This window comes from Trachypithecus francoisi, unplaced genomic scaffold (genome assembly GCF_009764315.1).
Source record: "Trachypithecus francoisi isolate TF-2019V2 unplaced genomic scaffold, Tfra_2.0 Lachesis_group15, whole genome shotgun sequence".
In the NCBI taxonomy this organism is placed as follows: domain Eukaryota; kingdom Metazoa; phylum Chordata; class Mammalia; order Primates; family Cercopithecidae; genus Trachypithecus; species Trachypithecus francoisi.
In genome coordinates this window covers 70,107,539-70,130,754 of record NW_022681460.1, presented here as the reverse complement: position 1 = coordinate 70,130,754, position 23,216 = coordinate 70,107,539, and the positions used below count along the sequence as shown (strand labels likewise).

Here is a 23,216-nt window from a genome sequence, read left to right as displayed (position 1 = left end):
CCATGAAACAAGTCACTGATGAGTTGATAAAGGTATAACTAATATTCTCTGCTTCCTAGACCCTATGAGCATCTTAAGTAAGACTACTTACAGCAACATTTAGATAACCAGTCAAACACCTATCAGAGAAATTATTTCCATCAAAAGTTTGTCCAGAGAATAAGGGCCAATTGCTTTCTTTCTACTGCACTTCTAAACAACCAACTCTGTAAGCTCCAATCACAATCATATCACCAATGTGGCATGTCATGCACAAAACACATTTTAAAATATTTGAATAATTTTTCCTTAGGAAATTTTAAAATTAATAAACCCCATGTCTTTTCAGGTTGGGATGCAAAACATGAAGAAACCTCTTTTGCTTCCAAACACCTAAAACTAGTCAAATCTCCACAGGTAAAACTGTTATCAATATAGTAATATAAGCTACCATATCTTCAAGGGATATGGAAGTTTTGCTGAAAATCCTATTATCATCAACATTACTAAGACCCCAACATCCAATGTTAAAGGACAGATATAAATAGCAACAACATTGATGAGATAGGCAGCACAGAGTCAAAAAGATCAGAAAATGTTCTATACTACTATAAACAAGAGATCCAATCTTTCAAAACATCGTATTGATAGGGTTGAAAAGATCCCTAAAAGTATTTTTGTAGGATTTAATCCAATATTTGTCTACTTCTACTCTTTGATTACCCTACAATCTGAATATGTTCACGACTCTACACAACCACTAAACAAGAGAATGAGATGACTATGCTAAGTGTTACCGCTAATGAACTAAAATTTGCACTGCAATTTACCTTGAACAGAAGAAACACTAGTAAAATTTTAAATACTAGTAAAGACTAATTTAAAGAATACAAGTCCAACAACTATAGTACCCAGTGTATTTTGTCATATGGCTGTAAAATTGAGACAACATATATAGTTTAACCATTAATAAATTACCATCTCTCAATTTTTGATTACACATATATTTATACAAACACACACAGGTACACACATATATCCACTCCAGTAATGCACCAGAGTGTAGCTGACATGACCCAGGCTTCCCTCTAAGTTCTAACGCTTTACTGTGCATTAGAATCACCTGGAGATCTTGTTAAAACAGATTCCTGGGTCCCACCCCAGAGTTCCTCTGATTCACTAAGTCTGAAGAGAAGCCTAATAATCTGCATTTCTAACAAATTTCTAGGTGTTGATGTTCCTGCTGGTCCAAGGACCACACTTTAGGAACCACTGCTGTAAGATCTGTGAGTCTCAAAATCTAGTAAAAAAGAGTGAGAAAGGGAAAAAAAGGGAAAGGGAGAGGAAAGGAGGCAGAAAGATTAAGCTAACAGGCAGTATTGGGGAAGGAGGCAGAGGATAAAAGTGAATTCAAATACTTCCCTCCATCCTGATGCTTGCCTTTTACCTTGCTATTTAGCAAAGACTAACGAATCAATGATGACTTCTCAAAGTACAATCTATTAGGCCAACATACAAACCTTTTCAAACTTAAGAGGAGAGACAGATAGTTTCCATGACAACTTTTAGAGATATAACCATGCTAGAAGCTCTTCCGCCTTTCAGTGAACTTAGGTGGTATTACTTTCGAGACACTGAACGATCAGAGAAAGCTAACTAATGAGTGTCTCATATTTTTAAAAAATTAAGGTTCACTAGTAAAACATGTGTGAGCAATGATAATCAACAAATACCATAACATGCAGAAAATCCACACTACAGAAACAATATGATTGTGTTGGAATTTGTCAAACAAGTATTAAAATTTTATTTAAATGAAGCTTTTAAAGGTATTGAGCCATGTTAAGGGAAAATATTAATTTTATTAGAACTTGAACAAATGTTTCACAAAGAAAACATTTAACAAAATGGTATGGTGGCATAATAGTAACAAAAAAGAGAACAGCAAAATGTGTAAAAGAAATATAAGGTGGAAAATTATTAAATATCTCATAATCCAGTGTGGAAATAAGAAGTCTAAATTTAAAACCAATCAATTTTAAACAGCATAACTATAAAAGAAAAGTTAATGCTTGTGCTATCCTAACCACAGACATATTCTTCAGCAAAACTTTAAAAGGTAGAGTTATATTTTATGGTATTATATATTTTTTTTGTTTTTTTTCACAGAAATACAGACTGTTTATTCAATCTCACAGTTGAAAAAGAAATTTTAAGCACTGAGAAATAAGTATTCTACTATTTAAAATGACTGGTGAGGCAAAACAACTGATTAGTCTTTAATGCTATATTTTTCAACTGTACTAAGGACTTGACCCAACCAAAACAAACCTTAAGCTTCGGAACTCTAATGCTCAAGGAACGCCTCTGCCCGATTGCCATATATGGGAATCAAGAACCTAGTAATCATAGAGCACTCTCAGGGACAAATGTAGGAAGAGAGGACACAACAGAGTTTTCACAATTTTAACAAGTAATCTGTCACCATTTCAGACTACCAAATGCTAAAGACAAATTGTTTAAGCATATATCCCCACCTCTGCAATTTATTTCTAAACACTGATATATTCATTTTTTAAGCAGACCACATCAGGTTAATAATGGTATAAATCAATTTGAAAACTATAATAAACTACTTCAAGAATAGGTATATTTTTGCATTATACCTTGACCATTACGCAAAGATGCAATTCTTCCTTTCTTGGTGGTGAAGCCTATGGGAAATTAACTTGGAAACGTTTCAAAGAGATTGTCAACCGAAACACGTTTCTACATGATTGTCATTTTACAAAGATAACAAATTTCATGTTTTTAAATGTCTTAAAACAACACAGTTGTAATGTTTATAAACATCAAAAGGCAAAAATTTAATAGTTAAGCCCTTTGCATTCTGAATATTTGAAATTTATACAATATGCCCAATTCAAACTTAAAATGAGGTATATTATCTTTTAAAACATTAGATATCCAGCAAATATGTAATACCAGGAGCAGTTTCAAATTATAGTATATTCACAGGCTTACTTTTTGTTTGCTTGTTTTTGCATTGTCCTGTCACATAACACACTGCGATGAGTCTTTGGATGTGGCATCTAACAAAAAAGAAAGCTGCACATGGTCACTCTGTGTTGAATTGTAAGTATATGAGATTAAAAACATCTTTGTGGATTATTTTTAAAACATGATAAACTGCATTATCAAACTTTAATTACGATTTTACATATGTAAGTATATATTAGAGATCATTTGTGCATTAACAATTGTATAGGGAAGCACTAAAAAACAAAAACATTATAATGATCTTATGGCAGTGCTTAAGAAATTGAGAATATTTTTATATGAAAAACCTATGCTGTAAAAAATCTGAATCAAAGTTTTGCTTTTTGATTGCATGGGTTGCAACCCACAGAAAACAAGGAATAAATTGGTCAGGATATTTTTAGTTTAAGAAGCAAAAATTTAGGAACCAAAAATATGCACACCACTGAAAATACTAATTCTTAAAATTATGCAGCTAAAAATTAAATCACCCTGTCCAGCAAGTTCCACAAATTTCACACATTTCAAACATTAAGGCAACTTTTTCCAACTAAACAGTACTTTATAAAAATAGATGTCACTTCAAAACATTATATACATAGTGACAATAAATTTAGCTAGTTGTAATATTTAATACATTAATAAAGTTTCACATATTACAAAGAAATTATACTAGGTGCTTGCATATATGTGCAAGTAAAATTACAACTTTTAAAGTACAGGTTTTAAAACTGAGCGTAGTGAACGTCCTTCTTTAGTGAGTTCTCGTGTCACACACATACATGGCAAAGGGATTGCTTCCTCCCGTTTCTCGACAACATTGTAACTGCATTTCTTCAAGTGGTCAGCCATGCTTAGGATGTCAGCAAATTTCCATTCATTAACAGAACAAAATGCAGTACTAAATCGCCATACCTACAAGAAAATTCTACTTTAGATTTAAACAAGTCAATTTGTAGAGAATCAAAACACACTTTTTGCTCTGCTCCTGCGTACATTTCTGCTATTGCAGAAGCATCCAATATAAAGTTTCAAATAGCTATAAAATTAAAAATTGGCAAATCCTTTTGGATACAAATATATCTGTCAAATATTTACAAGGTAAATCACTTCTATGACATTATGACTTCAATAAATTTAAAAACAATGAAAGACAAAACTCAGTATTAAAAATCACACCCCAATCTGGCTTACCAAATGATTTTTATAAAATTAAAACTGCACAAATTCAGAGCCATTTCCTAAAATATTATGTACTGCACACTATTCTTTCATACTCTCCGACTGGCTATCTAGAACTAACCACACTCTGGAGATACAATGCAAGTGTTATTTTTTTCCTCCAGATTTTTCTCTCCCATTCCTATTTATACTATCAGTACTAAAAAATACCCTAGAATATTGTATGCCAAGGTAAGCTTATTTTCCTGCTGTTCTCAAGTACTAAAGGTGGTTAATAATATTCAAGTACTTTGATTTGTTCAAAATCGCTCTGAAATTTTATATAAAAATAATATTTATAAAGTGGATCCTATTTTAGTTCATATCATTGTAAAACATGTTTCTAGGCAAAATATTCACCTGCCATCCCTATTCATGTCTGTAGGTAAAAATATTGGCTTCTTCCCCTTTTGTCCACCCAACAGCTCTAGGCCCTAAAGCACTGTCAAATTATTAGTCCAGCAAAGACTGTGCCCCATGCCCGTCATCTTTACAACTGAAACATATAGCTACCTGAACATAAGTAACAAGCATGAATGCAGAGCAGGACAGACCTAGATAACAAGCATGAATGGGGCAGGACAGGCCTAGGCATCCCTGCTAAGTGTATCAACAGACAAATGTTGATACAGGGAACAATTTATACGCGTTGAACAGCAGATGCTTTAGAACAAGCCTGTCTAACCCGGGGCCCGTGAGCAGCATGTGGTCCAGGACAGCTTTGAACGCAGTCCAACACAAATTCGTAAACTTTCTTAAAACGTTATCTGAATTTTTTTTTTTTTTTTAGCTCATCAGCTATAGTTAGTATATTTTATGTGTGGCCCAAGACAATTTTTTTCTACCAACGTGGCCCAGGGAAGCCAACAAATTGGACACCCCTGCTTTAGAGAGTGCCAGTTTTAAGCAAAACCCTCAGCATTTATTGTTTCTCAGGAAAGCAAGGTAATATCTTCTCGGGGTGGCTAGATGTCTTCAAATTTTGTGGGAAACCAATTATTTGTCAACTAGCAATAGAAAGTCCCCATTGTTCAGCACAAGGGTACCTCCTATACTCCTTAGGGTTATGATCAAATACCCTTTATGGAGTAATTTCCCAGGAGTCAGTGAAGGCCTAGTGATAGTATAGATGTCACTAGCCTCCCTTACCATTCCCTATGCTCACAAAACTACAAAGGCATTAGGAGTTTTCCTTAAGCTTTGGCAGGTGAATTAGCTGAAAGATTCAATGGAGACAGGCAGTCTCTCTACTTCCGTACAACTGAGAGTCTGCTGAAACAAACTTAGGAAAAGCAGGCAAAAGAAAATGTATGACTCCCCCTGCTGATTACAAGGTTTCTTAGTAATGGATCCATCTTTCATCCAAGTACGCATCAAGTACTTACTGAGTGCCTACTACATAGTAGCTGCTATGCAAGGGAGTATTTTGGTTCCCTGAGAGTCCCACTTCTCAAGGAATTTATAGTCTAGTGACTGAAACTGATCAATCAATTTCACAACAGCACAATGAGCGCTTTAGTAGAGGTATTTAATGGAGCACCACAGGAACACAGAGCAGTGCAACTCTCAGAAGGTGTCAGGGTTTGGGTGCCAAGAAGCTATCTTCAGGAGGTAAAACCTGAAGAGTAAGCAGGACACAGCAAGAAAGATGAAGATCAAAAGATGGAGAAACCAGTTTCCTAAGTCAATTAGTTGGCAAGCTTACTTAACCTCTGTCTGTAAAATGGGGACAGTGGATTATGTAAGTTAATACAAGTACTAATGCACACTGAGTAGCATATTGCAGGTGCTCAAGTGTGAGTATTAGGGATGGCATACTTTAAAGACTTAATGCAAGAAAAAACATTAGGGAACTGTCAGTAAATCAACGTGGTTACAGTATAAAATGAAAAGGAAAGTGAAAAGATAAAGATGAGATTACGAAAAGTCTCAAATGTTTTATTAAGGAGCTGGACTCTATCCCGGGGTGATGAACAAATATTAAACACGTTTTTAAGCACTGCAGTGACAGTGTAAGAATTGTATTCAAGAAAATATATATCACATTAGCTCTTGTGTATACATTGTAGAAGGGCCCAAATGGAAGTAGGAACCCAGTTAGAAGGAAGCTGTTGTTGTAGTCCAGGAGACTACTAAAGTTGGGACTGAACTTGGGAAATGGCAGTGCAAACAGAGAAGCAAACCTGAGAGGTATGAGAAAGGGAAAATAAACAGGACTTCATGATTATCTGAATAAAAACAAAGGGGGGAGAAAAAGCAGTCAACATAACTCCTAAATTCCTGGTTTGGGAAACTTGGTGAGGATGGTGCCACTTTCTCAGACTAAGAGGGGGAGGACTGGAGTAGGCTGGATATGTTGAGTTTGAGAAAGCTGTAGGGCAATCAAGTGGAAATGTCCAGTAGATGCTTGTGTATAGTGGCTGGGAGTTCAGTGGAGCAAATGGCTAGGATACAGATGTGTGAGTAATCTATATAAACGATGGCGAGTTAAATTTGAAGAGTAGGTGAGATTTTCTGCAGGAATGATTATAGAATCCCCAAAAAAACATTTCACTCCGGCCGGGCGCGGTGGCTCAAGCCTGTAATCCCAGCACTTTGGGAGGCCGAGACGGGCGGATCACGAGGTCAGGAGATCGAGACCATCCTGGCTAACATGGTGAAACCCCGTCTCTACTAAAAAATACAAAAAACTAGCCGGGCGACATGGCGGGCGCCTGTAGTCCCAGCTGCTTGGGAGGCTGAGGCAGGAGAATGGCGTAAACCCAGGAGGCGGAGCTTGCAGTGAGCTGAGACCCGGCCACTGCACTCCAGCCTGGGCGGCAGAGCGAGACTCCGTCTCAAAAAAAAAAAAAAAAAAAAAAAAAAAACATTTCACTCCGTATGTCAATACTAGTAGGCAAAGATAAAAAGACCATACTAAGAGTGTCCCATCCCAAAGAGAAGAAAAGATACAAAATCATAGGGAAAACAATAATACACACAAACACAAGTGGCAGAAACTTTCTGCCATCAGAAATTCCCTTTTGGAAAAAAAAAATCATGAAACAATTTGTGTGATCATTTATTGGTCAAAGCCTCAGGGAAACCAAGTGGATGTAGAATTCTGAAAAATCAGTGCAATGAATGAAAGAAAACCTAAAGGTGCTACAAATAAAGTAACCAGTTTGAATGCTGTGCAACTAAATGTAAAGTTTATCACAATTGTTTCCACTTTAGAAAATGTAAAAGTTTCATATTGTAAGTGTTCAAAAATAAAAAACACCTTCAATCAAAGATATCTGTAATGCCTTCCAGTTCCTACTGAGTAGTGCCAAATAGAAGCTGAGCAAAAGTAGGGTATCACAGAAGGAAAATGGTGTAGCTTAGATTTGCTTAGGTCTGCCTAAATCTCCAGCTCAAGTTTCCAATACAGTATGCATCACTTCTTTGGACTTCACTAAACCGAGTCCCCACCCAAAATATCAAATCCTACTGCCCTACTGTTTTCTCACACGAGCCTAAAGCATTTCCTCATTCATCCATTTATGTTCCTCTGGTCACTTTAATATATGACCACAGTCGTAGTTATAACTTTTTCTCATCTCTCGCTATTTAGGTTATACCTGAAACAACCGAATCCTAAGAACGAAATGGCCATAGAATGGAGAAACAATTACAAGCAGGAAAAAAACCCTCTTCTTACTTCCTCCATTATCTTATGATGCAAATTTTTCAGATGGAGTCCAAATTAGAAGATGGTAAAATGGATCCAAACAAAAAAGAGTTGTTATAGAAAAATTGAGAAACATAAGTGGTCTCTGCCATATTAGATTATAATCTAGTTCTAGTAAACCTATAATTATGGCAAACAATTCTAACTATCCTAGTTCATTACTAATTTCCATTAAAAAAATTCTGTCATCACATTGATTTAGTAAGTTTTAGGGAATGGTTAATTTCTCAACAAGATATTAATTGTATTAATTCAGCAGTATTACAAAAGCCCTCTTTATGTCAAATAAAAGGCTGTAAAGATTAAACTAACCTTTTCTTTTATCTGCCATGATGAATTTCCTTCTGGATACTTCCTTTTCCCCCACTGCAGTATGACCATGCCACGAGACTGAAGCAGGCTGCCACACACATCCCTCATTAACTTGGATACACATGAGAGCTGGCATAAACTGAAGCCATCAAGAAAGCCTGCAATATGCTGCAAGACCTCAAAAGGAAGACTACTTAGATGGTCATTATGTAATCCCAACACACAGTTTCTAGCAGGCTCCACTAATACTGTAGATACACATGGCTGAACTCCAAATGACCGCAAATGGCGATCATGTATAATCTTCGCTCCTTGTATTGATGGACAAAATCTACGCTGAGAATAGGTACAACCATAGTAAGCTAAAGGACACCTCTGTTCCATCCAGCCATTGAGTCCAGCATGAATGTCACCATGCACATTCTTAAAATGGGAAGAAAATTCTTTCCTTCTAAATAACTGTCCACACACAAAGGTAAACATTGAACGCTGCTTGGGTTGGTACCTAGCGACACATTCCAATACTAAATCCAGCCCAAGTGTCTGAAATGGACTTGGATTTGAAAGCTGTGGATTGGCATGATCACAAGCTGAAGCTGAAGCTATCTCCCCAACCATTGTATTCGTAGCTAATATTGCAGATGGAAGTGAAAAAGTCTGAGTCCCAACGTCAATGTGATAAATATCAGCCATGCGGCTATCAGATATACCCCGACCTCCTGGAGAATCTCCTAGACAAAACAGCAGCGCTGCTGTGATCAGATCTATTCCTTGGAGGCCCATGGGATCTTCTGCAACTTCCAAATCTGATGTATCTACTGCTTTATCTTCCTTTGGTTTAGACCAACATGAATTAGAAAGAAAATTGAATGAAGGAGCATGACTGAAAGATAAGACATCCACATTCTTCAAGTCCCCTAAGTCTACTTTTTTCCAACACAATTCACCTTCATCCTCATCATCTGGCATGAGGATATGCTGAACTGTGCCATTAGGCAAAGCACTGGATGGTATTATTTCCCTAAGTTGTGCTGCTACCTCAAGTGAGCTGGAAGGTTTTGAAGTGCCATCTGATGCCACACGGTCTCCATTTGTTAAGTTACTTTGTTTTGAATCACCATGTAAATTCTGATTCTGGTCTATGACCTGGGTACATATATTTTCCAAAGGAAAGCCATTACAAAGAGCCGAAGTGTCATAAGAACTTGTATTCAAGTCACATAATAAATCACTTGAACCATTTTGTTCAGACTGGGCATTCTGATTTGTGTCACTGTAGTCAATTCCACCTACTGCTCCTATCTCCTCCTCATAAAGATGATCTTGGTCTTTCAAGTTTTGATCCTCTAAGCTTTCTCTCGCATTTTGCTCTTCATCCATGTCATTTGGGATACTTGTATTTAACATGCCAATGTCTCTTGCAGCAGTATTCAGGATATCCAAAGCAGCAGCCAAACTTCTGGTTGTTTCTACAGTAGCTTGATAAAGTGCACCATAAGATTCTTCATCAACAGACACCAAACCATTAGTATGTGGTATTTCTGGGACACTTGATTTAACAGAGATTTGTTCTCTAGGTTTGGATACTTTATCAGTTGCTTTTGACATCATGGTGGCTACTTTGAGGGATTCTAAGAGCATCCTTTGGTCTTGAAGAGCCAAGGCCATATCCAATTGTGCCACTTCATCAACATCTCTGCTTAGATTTTCATATGATTTCCGGTCTGCATAACTAACTGGCCATCGATTCCATTCCATAGTACAGCACACTACACTTGCAGGGCACATTTCCAGATGTTCAGCAACTTTATTTCGGGCCATGGTAAACGGACATCCAAAGTCACTATTTAAGCAAGGCACTCGTTCAAATGGACATAAAAGTCGATGCTCTTTAGCTTTACAAGAATGGAAAACTGCACCACAAACCAATGGACAACCAATCAAATCACAGGAAATCCCAGGCTCTGGTCTAGTCATGCACCGTCTACTGACACAATTCACACAATGGGAATGCTGCAGCTGCTCCTCCATAATGGCTAGCACAGCTCTGGTTGATGAAATGGAAAAAGATAAGAAGTTAGCCAAAAAATTGTTAATTTTTCAAAATTGTTTAATAATTAAATCACTAATGTATCTAATATCTTGGTTTATTTTAGGATGACATATATAAAATAAACATACTTAGCCAGTTAATTTTACATATAATCAATGTCTTGAAAGGATGTAAGCACTTATATTCTAGTAACAATTCAATACTATAGAATGTCATAAGGGCTCATTTTTATATGCCATATAACAATATGCCTAAAAGGGCAAAAGTTTCAAAATATATGATTTAAATTCTAATACTGTATACTATATAATGTTAAAAACAAGTTAATGTGCATTTTAGATTTCAGAGTGTTTTCACTTTTATCTTTCTAATTTCAACTAAACTGATTTTGATTGTACCCCACATTGTAGAGACCTCATATTACTAAAAGAGAACAGTATGAATTTCATGAATATATTTAAAACTTTATTAGAAGTTTTCTTTTTATCCCTTCTAAATGAATTCATTTAAGATTTCATCTATTAATCCTTCCTTCTATATATGCCTTAATAAATTCTGCAACAAATTAAGTCTTAATTAGAACATACAAGGAATTTATCCAGATATAAAAGTTCTAGCTCAAGCTCTGTGGCTGTGGGCAAATCACTTACTTTTGAGGGTCACATTCATTCACTAAATGCCTATTTATTGTTTATCATGGATCAGGCACTGTGTTTGGTGTGTCAATATGAAGATTAGCAAGTCACAGTGCCTCCTCTCAAAAAGCTACAGCAAGATGTCAAAGACAGTAAAAAGTGTCGTTTTTATGTGGTCCATATGACAGAAGTAAAATGGTACCAATAGAGAAGATAATAATCAATATGAGTAGGGATTAGAGAATAATTCACAGTAGTCTTGAAAGAGAAGTCTTAAGTACGGGAGGGTAAACTGGTAAAAACGAGAGGCATTCAGTGCTGAAGTAATACCAAATGCAAATACCAAAAAGTATGAATTAGCAAAACCTCAAGTTCCCTAGTACTGTTGAATCACAGGGAAAAATGCAAGGTATCTGTAAGAGATGAGGCCAGAAAGGAATTAGGCAAATCATGATGAGTGCTTTATGCTGCTCTAAAGAGTTCACACTTTTACAACTGGAAGTCACTGAGAATTTTAAGCAGAGAAATAGTTCTATAAAATAACATGAAAGGATTAAGTCTTTCCTGCTTTAAAATTTGCACTGTAACTTTTATAAAGAAAAGTTTTATATCAAAAATAAGTCTAACCATAATATATTGACTTAATTACAATTAGTGAGTTTATTCAATGTATTTTTAGTATAATCAATTTCTTTACTGGTGTGTTTCCTATTAGCAATAAAAACTTAAAAGATTATTTAACTTTTAAAAACTGAAATAATAGTCATGGTGTCTCAAACCTGTAATCCCAGCACTTCGGGAGGCCAAGATAGGAGGGTCGTTTGAGGCCTGGAGTTCAAGACCAGCCTGGACAACATAGTAAGACCCTCTCTCTACAAAACAAAAACAAAAAATTAGCCAGGCATAGTGACATGCACCTGTAATCCCAGCTACTTGGGAAGCCAAGGCAGGAGGCTCAATTGAGCCCAGGAGATTAATGCTGCAGTAAGCCATGATTGTGCACCCCCGCATTCCAGCCTGGGTGACAGAGGGAGACTCTGTCTCAAAAAGTGATAATAATAATTGAAATAATAACATAACATCCGCCCTTTGCCACCATTTTTTTTCTTATCCAGTCAAGCTTTCTAAAGAAAAATACCACCAAAAAACTTCTAATCTCCTATATGTCCTTTAACTCTCTATTCTGGTTCTATTTTTAATACCCCTATTAAAACTGCTCTGCTGAGAACCTCAATACTAAATCTGGAGGGCATATTTTTCCAGACTCCATCTTCTGTGGCCATTGTATCGTGATGATGACTAATCTCTTACTTTGGGACTATTAAATCCTCTTATTTTTCATGATGTCACTCCAGTCTTTCTTCTACCCTTAGTTTTCTTAACTATTCCTCAATAATAATTACTTAAATACTGCATTTCTTCAGGGCTTGTGTCATTTTTTTGCTTATTCTGTACATCCTCCCTGGGTGCTTTCATTTTCTCCAAAAGTTTCAATTACCACACATATGCTGAAAATGTATCTATACATCCTGCCCAGATTCCTCTTTCAAACTCCTCTTCACTCTCTACAATGGATTACTTATGATATATTTCTACTTGTATATGGCACGGGCAACTCAGTTCAACATTTCCAAAATTAAATTGCATTGTAGTAGATAAGAATTTTCTGGACAGGAAGGTGATTCTTACCCTGTTTTCTTCACCTCAGTGCATAAGAGATTGTTAACCCTATGACATAGTTTTCCATAAAATCTATCTTGGTTCCAGGTAACTAAGTAATCACTCCTCAATTGCTATTATCTTTTTCTCCAGTTGAGGCATGAGTTTCCTCAAGCTAGAAGAACAAAAGTGTACCTGAATCATCAACAACAGAGTTTTTCTTGATTCAGTAGAAAAGTTCCAAGTTGATATTATGGTGTTCAATGATGTCAAAGAAAAGACAAGGTACATACTCAACAACAAAATTGTATTTTTAAATTGTGTTAAAAATTACAAATTATGAGTTGAATATTTTTAAATGTTTATCTTCATAAATTTTAAAGATAAGTATGGAACTATAAAAATAGACATACTAAAATAGTCATATAGGAAAAGACTAGTGACAAACATTTGAAAATTAACCGGACATTTAAAGAGAAACTTTATTAAGAATTACAACAAATCTTACTGAGTGATTAGATTGTGAAAACAGCTGTAGCTTTCTTATTTTGCAAGAACTAGACTGAGATGATCTCACATGCTGAAGGTTACCAGCTTGACTGTTACTAAGGGAGAAACCTAAAAATACAAGCAGTTTCAACAGAAGTAACCAGTGCTCTCAGAACTTTTAGGGACACTTTATGTTACTGTACACACCATCACATGACACCACCAGGGAAAACACATCTTAAAAATATCACTTAATTCAAAAGCGCTTAAAATAGCGACTGCTTGAAACAGGGTCTGAGTTAAAAGCAAAAACAGCCATAATTTTCAAAAGTAGAAGGAAAGTAGTCAAGCTTCAGTTAGACAGTCTCTTTTACACTATCCATCCCCCTTTGAATAAGGTTTTAAAAAAGCATTCATAGCAACAAGTTCATAACATTTATTATTTTCTGAAGTAGACTTAGAAGGAAGAGAGAACAGTAATTATGTGCCTATTTTATCCTTCTTTACATGTCTTTATAACAACCTGGAGGAAACTGAGGTTCAGAAAGAGTAACTGATTTGCCAAGGTCATCTACCTAGTAAGTGGCAGAGCTAGGACTATACGTTCTAGCTCCATGTCCGATCAACATCCATGGACAATAACAGGTATGTTTACTTATAAAAGTTTAAAAACAAGGCGGCACTTCTGTAACTGGTGATCTAATGTTAAGACGTTATGTGAGTAATGGAGATTACACAACTTTGCTTGTAGTTTATCCCAGTACTTAATCACTCCTGTGGTCAAGAAAGTCTTTTGGTCTCTTCCAATTATAATAGCATTTTACTCTGCTTTGAATATATATGTTTTAAATTATTTGAAGAATAATTTACATAGATAATGCTCAGTATAAGTGTATGGAACATTACATTACTAAATTTAACAATTCTTAAAATAGCCATACAAATGAGGAATGAATTTCAATTCCATTTTCCTATTAACTATATTAAGAAAAAAATTAAGAAAATACAGTAGTCAATACGAAGAGTATTCTGAGAATAGAACCCTCAGCTTCAGAATTTAAAACTCTCCTAGATTCATCCTCCACCTAATCAAGACCACTACGATCAAATTAAACGTGCCTTTATAAAGTATTTTGCAATTGCCTGTAAATCCTGTAGAACAGGTTGAAAAACATCAATCTCTTATTTATCAGTTACACAGCAGGCACAGTAGAAAATAACTAACATCTCTAATAATTTACACATTGAATTTAAATTACTGGAAAAGTTTCGCTGGACCTGAAAACATTAGTAAATCATCAAATGTTTTCAATTCTTTCAATTTTCTCTAAGAGAAGTTCTTTGCCAACTCATACTCTGTGGCTGACAAGCAATTCATAAAAATAGTTCTAAGACATGGCATTTTCCCATATAATGAAATGAGATCTTATCATTAAAGGCATAAATACATTGCCCTCAAAAAAGTATTTTTAAAAATTCATTAAAATACATAAGGAGGTAAGTAAATATAAAGAAGTGCAAATTAGCATGATTTTAAAATATAAGAGCCATGTAATGTATTCAAAATAACCTGCTGCTTCAAGGCTGTTCCTAATGTCTGCCTTTACCTCTAATACACAGACAGATACACATATCTTTTCCTCCCCACACACCCCTGCTGCCTCAACCCTAAATCTCCGCTTATGTGTTCCTTTTCCACATACTCCAAAGACAAGGTATGGATCCCATATTGTGTATACTCATTACACACTGCCTTTTTCCCTGGTAATACTAGTGACAACTCTAAGTAAGTCATTGTTTTGTTTAATATCTATTTCCACAGGAAAACTATAAGCTCCATGAAAGTCAGAATCATCTCTGTCTCATTCATTCTTATGCTCCCTACATTCAAAATTCTGCCTCAATTAGAGACTCATTTGTGTTAAATACATGAAGAATTATAATATAAGAAAATAATGAAATGGACAAATCAGAGTCTTCATTTCATGGAAAACTACATATTCCACATAAAAATACCTTACAGATCTGGCATCAATCAAATTGAATCAAAATTACTTCATTGTACTGGCCATAAAAAGTCAATGGTGCTCAAATATATGTTGAGCACATAAGTAATATGTTTCAGGCATTATATATGGAGTAAGACAAATCATCTATTAAAAAAGCAAATCAGAGAAAGTTAGTTTCAACCTTCCATTGTTTTAAAATCTTAAATAATAATAATATGAGAAACACAGGAAGAAGCATTTACCTTATATTTTTCTACTATTTTAATTCCCTAATCAAACCTGCAGACCAATTACTGGAAAAACAAAAATGAATACAGAAGCACTGGGTTCAAAAAGAAAGGAAGAGATTAAGGTCTACACATGCAAAGGTGCCTGAATAGAGTGAGAAAAAGAAGTTCAAAATAGGAAGTGCTATCAGCCTACAGCTTAGTATTACAATTAACATGGTATTAAATAAAATATACTTAAAACAGTAATATACTGTTCTAATGTAAGGCTGATATAAAACTATAGACAGATTTGTTCAATTAATTAACCATTATTACAAGTTAAGTCCACAAATGAAATTTCAAATTTAGCAATCAGTTATAAGCTCTTCCAGTGCAAATCTCATCCCTTGTAAAGTCCAGAGGTACTAGTGCATAGTACCTCTACTGACTGTTTATCAGACGCACTCAGCTTTAAAAAATGATAATAAATCTATACCTCAGTTAGGCATCTTATCTTACTGTTTAAAAAGAGGTGGGTTTGGGGGGCAGTGGTTAGACAAAATCAAAAAGACATTATCCTTAAATTACCAACTCAAAGCAGTAGCTTTCAATCCCAAATGGCTAAATGGATTACAATGTATACATTCTTTTATTAAACTTTCGTTTTCATTTATAAAATGGATGACTTAATTATACGGATTTTTTTTTACGTTTTATTGTTCCAGATATATCAAAACATATATTCTTCATTTCTAAATATGGTCATGGTCATGAGTAGCATATTCTAAAGCGAAATCTATTTGCAATGTTCTCCACTAAATAAGCAAATGAAACGATCATAGACTTACACAGGAAATTGAAATAGTATTAATAAATATTTAATACTCAGACTAGAACCTATTTGAGTTGATACTCATATAAAAATAATCCACCCAAATGGCAGAACTCAGTTTATCAAAACAGGTAACACGACATGGGGGAATGGGCTTCCAAGGAGTCTCAGCTTAGTGACCTTGAGGCAATTACTTTACTCTGGAAACAATCTAGAACTTTATAAAGGTTGTTTACAATTATGTGTATGTGCAATAGGATATAAACATGCAGTTCTCAGAAACCAGATGTACTTCGATTTGCACAACAGCCACACTTACATACACAAAAATTGTAAGTGTAATTATTTTTATGAGATCATTAATTAAATGCAATCATATGAGGAACTACCTAGTAATAACATTACCCATTCTTTAAAAAAAAGATTTTCATAGACTGGGTTTTAACTGATCCGCTTGTCTGTATCTAACATCTACCTACCTAAAATATAGAAGCAACTTGTTTAAGGCCAGTCTCCTCTAGTTCATCACACTGAATTTGAATTTAATTTACATTTTATACAGCCTTTGACTCAATTGTTTTATGTCAAAAAATTCTACAGATACAATGACATTCTATAGTATGTACTAACTCCTTTTATCAAATAAGCAGTCTTAGGAACTGAATTAAAAGATTTATCCAAAATCATACGGAATAGCATAGGGCTTACCCATTAAAATATTCACATCTTAGAAACATGTTATAGCAAACAGTAAGCATTAACCAATGCCTATTTTGGTGACCTTAAGGTACCTCTCTATACACGCTATCATTACCTATATAATATTGCTTTTTAATGATATATTAGGACACTTTTTAGAAGAAGTCTCCCAATGCTAGACCGGGAGAAATACTGGATTGAAATTAAATACCTAGTACACTTGGTATACATTAAGTGTGCCTATATTGGAAACCTCAGTTCTCTTATAGCATTCACGAAACTCCACCATTTCCAGAATTAAAAAAAAAAAAAAAAAAAAAAAAAAGTTACGTCACGGCACTACAGTGCTAGGTAAAAACAAATTGGCAATTTAAAAAGTTAGCAAAACACCATGTTACCCCCAATTAAACTTCTGTGATGAGAAACAGTGACTAAGCATTAAGAAGAGTGATTCAGCGGAAACCGCATATTGAAATCTAACCCTCTGAAAAACCCTAAAGGTTTATTTTATGCTACACTTTTCCTTTTGCCATGTCAACAACTGGACTGCTTTGGAAAACCTTAGTATGAGCAAATGCAAAACCTGTTAATATAATTTACATAGGTCTCTAAAGAACAAACAGTATTGAAATTGAGCAAATGGAAATTTAAAAAGTTTGGGATTTTGTATTAAAAGAGTTTTAACTTAATCTACACCGATATCATAATGCCCATAAATAACTTCATCTTGGATCAGAGTCAACGAAGTAATCATGGAATAAAAGGTCAATTCGTTCCCAAGCATCTTTTATTTGGGACTTACGACAGGGCTCAAAAAGAAAAACAAGAGAAAGGGAGACGGAAATGGAGTACTAGGACCACGGTAAATACATACTGTTCTGCCTCTTTGCCTCTATACTCCCAAATACACATGTTAAAAACATATTGGCAGATTACTCCGAATTCAGCATGCGCTCTATAAACCCCTTCCAAGCAAAGCAGTTCCAAGGTGCAGGTCTTGGAACAACACAAATAACCTCAGGTCTGCAAAATAAGGAAGTTTCCCTTTAATAACGACCGAGGCTAAGGATAAGATCCTCTCACTTCCATGAATGGAAAAGTTACCAACTTTGCTCATCCCGTGCAGACAGTGGATGATGCCTCCCTAGTCTTACTTTAACCCGTTTGTCCCCAAAGAACCCAAGTTTCTAAAAGCCAGACTGAACAAGAAGCTTAGGGTTCCCTAAGTTTACCTCCTCCTTCGTCCCTTCCCACTACACAGACACACAAACTGGGGGGAACACAGAGGTCGGTGCCCTCGGGGCTCGAGTCGCCATTTGCTGACCTCAACGGCTGGCCCGGCATGCGGCCGGGCGCGGACACCAGCGCCACGGACGCCTTCTCAGCGCGACCGGATGGCCGACCCGGGACGCGCACGGACCGGGGTCAGCCGCCTTTCCTCCACTCCAGGCCGGGCCCGTCGACTCCACGGTCGCCAGCGCCAGCGCCTCGATCCCGGCTGCGGGCCTCTAACTGCCCGGCCGCCGCCTCGGTCCCCGCCGCAGCGCGGACGGCGCCGGCCTCCCTGCGGGCCTCCCGACACTCACCGGCCAGCACGGCCGAACCGCGGCCGAGGCCCTAGCTGCCCTGGACGCCGTGCCCAGCTGCTCCGCTCTGTCCCGGCGACGCTCCGTGCCCCACACAGCCGTCCGGACCGCCTCCTCCACCCCTCTTCCCCAGCCCGGCCGCCGCCTATTCTCTTCTCCAGCCGGCCTACTCCAGAGGCAGCCGCCCTCCTCGCGCGCCCCGCCCCGCTGCGCCCCGCCCACCCGGCCCGGCTTCTGCAGACAGCTGGGCGGGGACGCGCACGCAGGCCCGGCGGGGACGCGCACGCTGCCCTCTGACCTCGCAGCCACGTGGCTAGAGTAGGGTCTGGAGAGAGCTCACGCTGTGGCTAGTCCTGTCGTTGCATTCCAGCGGCGCCCCGTGAGGCTCCGCCCCGGCGGTGCTACCAAACCCTGTTCAATTTTAGAATCTTACATTCCTAGAGGGAATCCTAGAACCCTCATTTTACAATTGAGGAAACAGGCCCCAGTAGCATGACTTGTTCCCGCCGCTAGTTGAAGGAGAAGTAGCCCCGATCCCTTGACTCCGGGGCACTGCTTTCCCTTTGGCTCATTTTTGGAGGAAATGGGTCAGCCCTTGCTCGACCTTTGGTGATTGCCGCCACAGGCCTTCCCGCCGGCTAACCCAGCGTGCCCAAGTCCCGTGACTTAGTGCCAGGACGGTGCTGTGACCCGTTATCCCCTGTCGGGTTTTACGTCCCCTGGGACTGAAAGCAGCCCTGGATCCCGGCGGGCGGCAGAGCCTCTCTGGAGCTCAGACGGGACAGCCCACTAGGGTCTGCTTCTGTGAGGGGCCGAGGCGTCATTCCGGGAAGGTAATTAGCTGGGGAGGGGACTTGAAGCCGCTTTTGCAGTGTACCTTGCATATAACTGAGGAGTAAAGAAATCCCACAGGGCTATATCAAAGAATGGATGTCCACGCCCCAGCTGCCACCACCAAGCCTTGGTCTGCGGCCGAGGGACAGTGATTCCGGGCTCTGGGTGGTGGGAGCCGCTCACCCGCCCCCGCCCCTCTGTCGGGACTCCTGCCCACCCCTATGGCAAGAGAATTACAACAAGGGGAAGATGGCTGTAATCCTGGCAGTGGGGATTGGGGCAGAGCCAGGAAAACACTGTTGTCATCCTTTTTGTGGCTGCTTCTTTACCCCCTGCTGTTGTGCTTTGGGAAAGAGAGCTCACACATAACTTGCTATCCTACAGAGAAATGACTCTCACACCTGTGGGTTTTTCAGATACGTAAATTAAAACAAAGACTGAGTTAGGAACTTAGATTACAGAGTAAAGACTGATTCCTTAAATGATTAACTTTTTGAAAAATTATCTGTTTCCTTTATTTTGCCTAATTTGACTGCAGACAGGGTCTGGTCCTCGGTTCAGACCTTGAGAACCACTGTCTGGAGAGCTACATGGTCAGGATGGGGAAACAAGCAGGATGGCCTGGTGCGAGAGGATGTAGGTGCTGCTACACTATGGCCCCCCTCCATGCTTACTGTCCTGGATTGAGTCACAGACCTTTCTTTTGCCTTTTTTTTTTTTTTTTTTTTTGTCCTCTTATAAAGGATCTAAAATAGATTATCTCCAGAACCCTTTCCAGTTTTAAAATTCTGTGAATCTCTAATTATACTTTTTGAGATCTGGGGCTTTACCTTCTACTAAGTCACCTAGCTGACACGAGGTCACTCTCACCCGCCTGAAGCTGAGTCATTCAGGCTGAGTCATTCAGTCATTGTCTTCTTTGTCCCTTCATCTCGATAATTTTCCATGTACAGACAATTATTTAAAATCCTTTTTTTCTTTCACCTTCATTCCTAGTTACTGTTAAATCAAGTTTAGCCTAAAGCAGCCTCCTTACATATTTTAAGTTCAGCCTAAAAGTTTCTGTGTACACCGTGAACTATAATAAGTGGAGGAGTAAACAGACCATAGCCCACACTTCTGTCAATCACTGAGTTTGGCCAATCAAATGTAGCCAGTTGTTTGAACCTTGTTCAAATGAGACAAACCCTAACCTGTAACCAATCCAGCTGTTTGTATACCTCAGTTCCGTTTTCTGTACGTCACTTTCCTTCTTCTGTCCGTAAATCATCTTCCACCATGTGGCTGTGCTGGAGTCTCAGAGCCTACTCTGGCTCAGGAGGCTGCCTGATTCGTGAATTGTTCGTTGCTCAAACTCCTTTAAATTTAATGTGGCTGAAGTTTATTTTAAACATTACTGTCTTAAACAAATTTGGATTTCTGCTGTTGCCTAACCAGTCCTTTCTCCTGCACTGTCTGCTATCTCAAATCCACTATCAATACAATTCTTCCTAAGACACTCATTTTATCTTGTTATTTTTGTATTCAGACATCTCGATGGGATGGTGTCTTAGTATGTGTATTAGTCAGGGTTGTCTAGAGGGACAGAATTAATAGGGCAGATACATATAAAAGGGAGTTTATTAAGCATTAACTCACACGATCACAAGGTCCCACAATAGGCCATCTGCAAGCTGAGGAGCAAGGAGAGCTAGTCTGAGTTCCCAAACTAAAGAACTTGGAGTCTGATGTTCAAGGGCAGGAAGCATCCAACATGGGAGAAAGATGTAGGCCGGGAGGTTAGGCCAGTCTAGCCTTTTTACGTTTTTCTGCCTGCTTTATATCCTAACTGCAATGGCAGCTGATTAGATGGTGCCCACTTAGATTAAGGGTGGGTCTGCCTTTCCCAGCCCACTGACTCAAATGTTATTCTCCTTTAGCAACACCCCCACAGACATGCCTATGATCGATACTTGACATCCTTCAAGTCAATCAAGTTGACACTCAATATTAACTGTCACAGTCTGTTTATGCTGCTATAACAAAATATTACAAACTGGATAATTATACATTACAAGAAATTATAATTGTAAAGGAGAAAAATTTATTTTCTCACAATTCTGGAGGCTGGGAAGTTCAAGATCAAGGCATGGGCAGGTTTGGTTGTTTGATAAAGGTCCCATCTGTGCTTCTAAGATAGCACATTGAACACCTCTTTCTCTGGAGAAGAGTAAAGCTCTGTCCTCATAGCAGAAGGTGAAGGGGCAAGAGTAAAAATTCCCTTTGCCAAGCCCTCTTATAAGGGCACCTAATCCCATTCATTAGAGCAGAGCTCTTAAAACTCAGTCACCTCCCAAAGGCCATGCTTTCCAACACTGTTGCATTGGGGTTAAGTTTCAACATGAATTTTTGAGACGGAGACAAAACCATTCAGACCATAGCAGATGGCTACCTAGAGCCCATGAGATACAGTCTCAACTCCTGTCTGCAGTTGCTCAAAGTAAATCTTTCATTTTAGCCTGATTTGTTTCTTTTATCTACCAAACACTATGCACAGTCCAATTCCAAGCCACCTGTGATCACAGTAAATCTGAGGTTCCTACTTCTTAAATATACAGCTCTAATACCATGTCCTCTCTGAGAGGACTCTATAGCAAATACTGTTTTCAGCACTTTTACATGTACCAGATGGCACTGTTATCTTTTTCACAAATTTATATGTGAAACATATAGATTCACATGTAGATACTGGCTCACAGATTATCTCCCAAATTCATGGAAGCAGATTTTGCACCACTTTTATATCTTCCCCAACTATCTAGTATACTACCATGTATATTGTAGATGCATAGTATTTTATTTGAAAAATAAAATATTTACTTTTCCTGTCATTTGATCCTATCCTCATTTTCTGTGTATCTTCTATTTACCTTCTATTGGTGCCTTTCTAAGACAATGTATCAAAGTGTAAGGTGAGCAGAAAGAATGCCAGAAATCACAAATTTCTTTAAATATACCCTCCTCTCTAATATACATGTATTTTGACACAGACTTCTAGAGGAAAGCTCTCATCTGTGTGACTTAGCCACTCAGAGAAGTGACAGGGACCCTGGAAATTCAAGGTTTTTTTTAAAAAGGAGGAAAGGGCAATATTAGGTTTAACCTACCTGCTGCCTTAGAGGAAAGCCTTGCCTGCTCCTCACATCACACCCCACATGCTGTCATATACAGGCTTGGACAAGACCTAGTGGTTTTTTCTAGAGGCCATACCCAAGTTGAGGAAGGAATAAGAACTATAAAAATGACACCACAAGTACAAAGCCTAGACAAAACTAGACTGTAAGAGAGAGAAGTTGTCAAAGAAAATAAATTCAGTTGCTAAATAAAGTAAATTCAGCAACCAGACAAATGGCTCTTCCCTTTGTTCAATGTTAGGATAAACAGACCTATGTTCAAGTAGGTTTTTTTTTTCCAACTAAACCAGCCTGTGCTCAGGTAGCCCAGGGCCAAGGCAACAGATAAGTTAGGACTAAAGTCTAAGTCATGTTCTAATTAAGGAAAGGATCATTGCCAGAGACAAGTGTGATTGGGTTGGGGCTGATTTGCAGCTGTGAAATCATGGGACAATCAGAATTACCAGCTGGGACTGTGGTGGGAAATACCATTCCTCTTTTATGATATGCTCCTCTGGAATTACAAGAAAGAAAGAGTCAGTTTGAATCACCTAATTCCCAGAGTCTAGAATCTAGTAGCTATAACTATATTTCCTGTATAAGTTCATTTGAAGTATGAGAAATATGATAATTAACATACACTTATATGGTAATTGAAGCAGCCTGCCAAGGGTAATACTCATAACCCAAAGTCAACCTTGCAATTTTATCTAAATTTTCAAGAGAATTTGAACCAAGGCAGCCTGGAATATTGGAAAAGCAGAAGACCAGGGTTTTGTTCCTGTACACCACAGAC

The 23,216-nt window shown here is 37.9% G+C and overlaps 1 protein-coding gene across 3 annotated transcripts; it reads right to left on the bottom strand.

The window, feature by feature from the left end:
• Positions 1-1,762: 1,762 nt before the first annotated feature.
• On the bottom strand, positions 1,763-18,634 carry FBXO30 (F-box protein 30). 3 transcript variants are annotated; one of them, XM_033235153.1, is made up of 4 exons: positions 18,435-18,634; positions 11,731-11,823; positions 8,264-10,310; positions 1,763-3,933 (listed from the first exon to the last, which is right to left on the bottom strand). In XM_033235153.1, the coding sequence occupies exons 3-4, from the start codon at positions 10,292-10,294 to the stop codon at positions 3,730-3,732; spliced, it is 2,235 nt and encodes a 744-aa protein (XP_033091044.1). In that variant the 5' UTR covers positions 10,295-10,310; positions 11,731-11,823; positions 18,435-18,634; the 3' UTR covers positions 1,763-3,729. The 3 variants fall into 3 exon arrangements, with proteins under 3 accessions (XP_033091044.1, XP_033091043.1, XP_033091042.1); XM_033235152.1 differs by lacking the exon at positions 11,731-11,823; XM_033235151.1 differs by lacking the exons at positions 11,731-11,823; positions 18,435-18,634 and adding an exon at positions 18,173-18,425.
• Between the last annotated feature and the right edge of the window lie 4,582 nt (positions 18,635-23,216).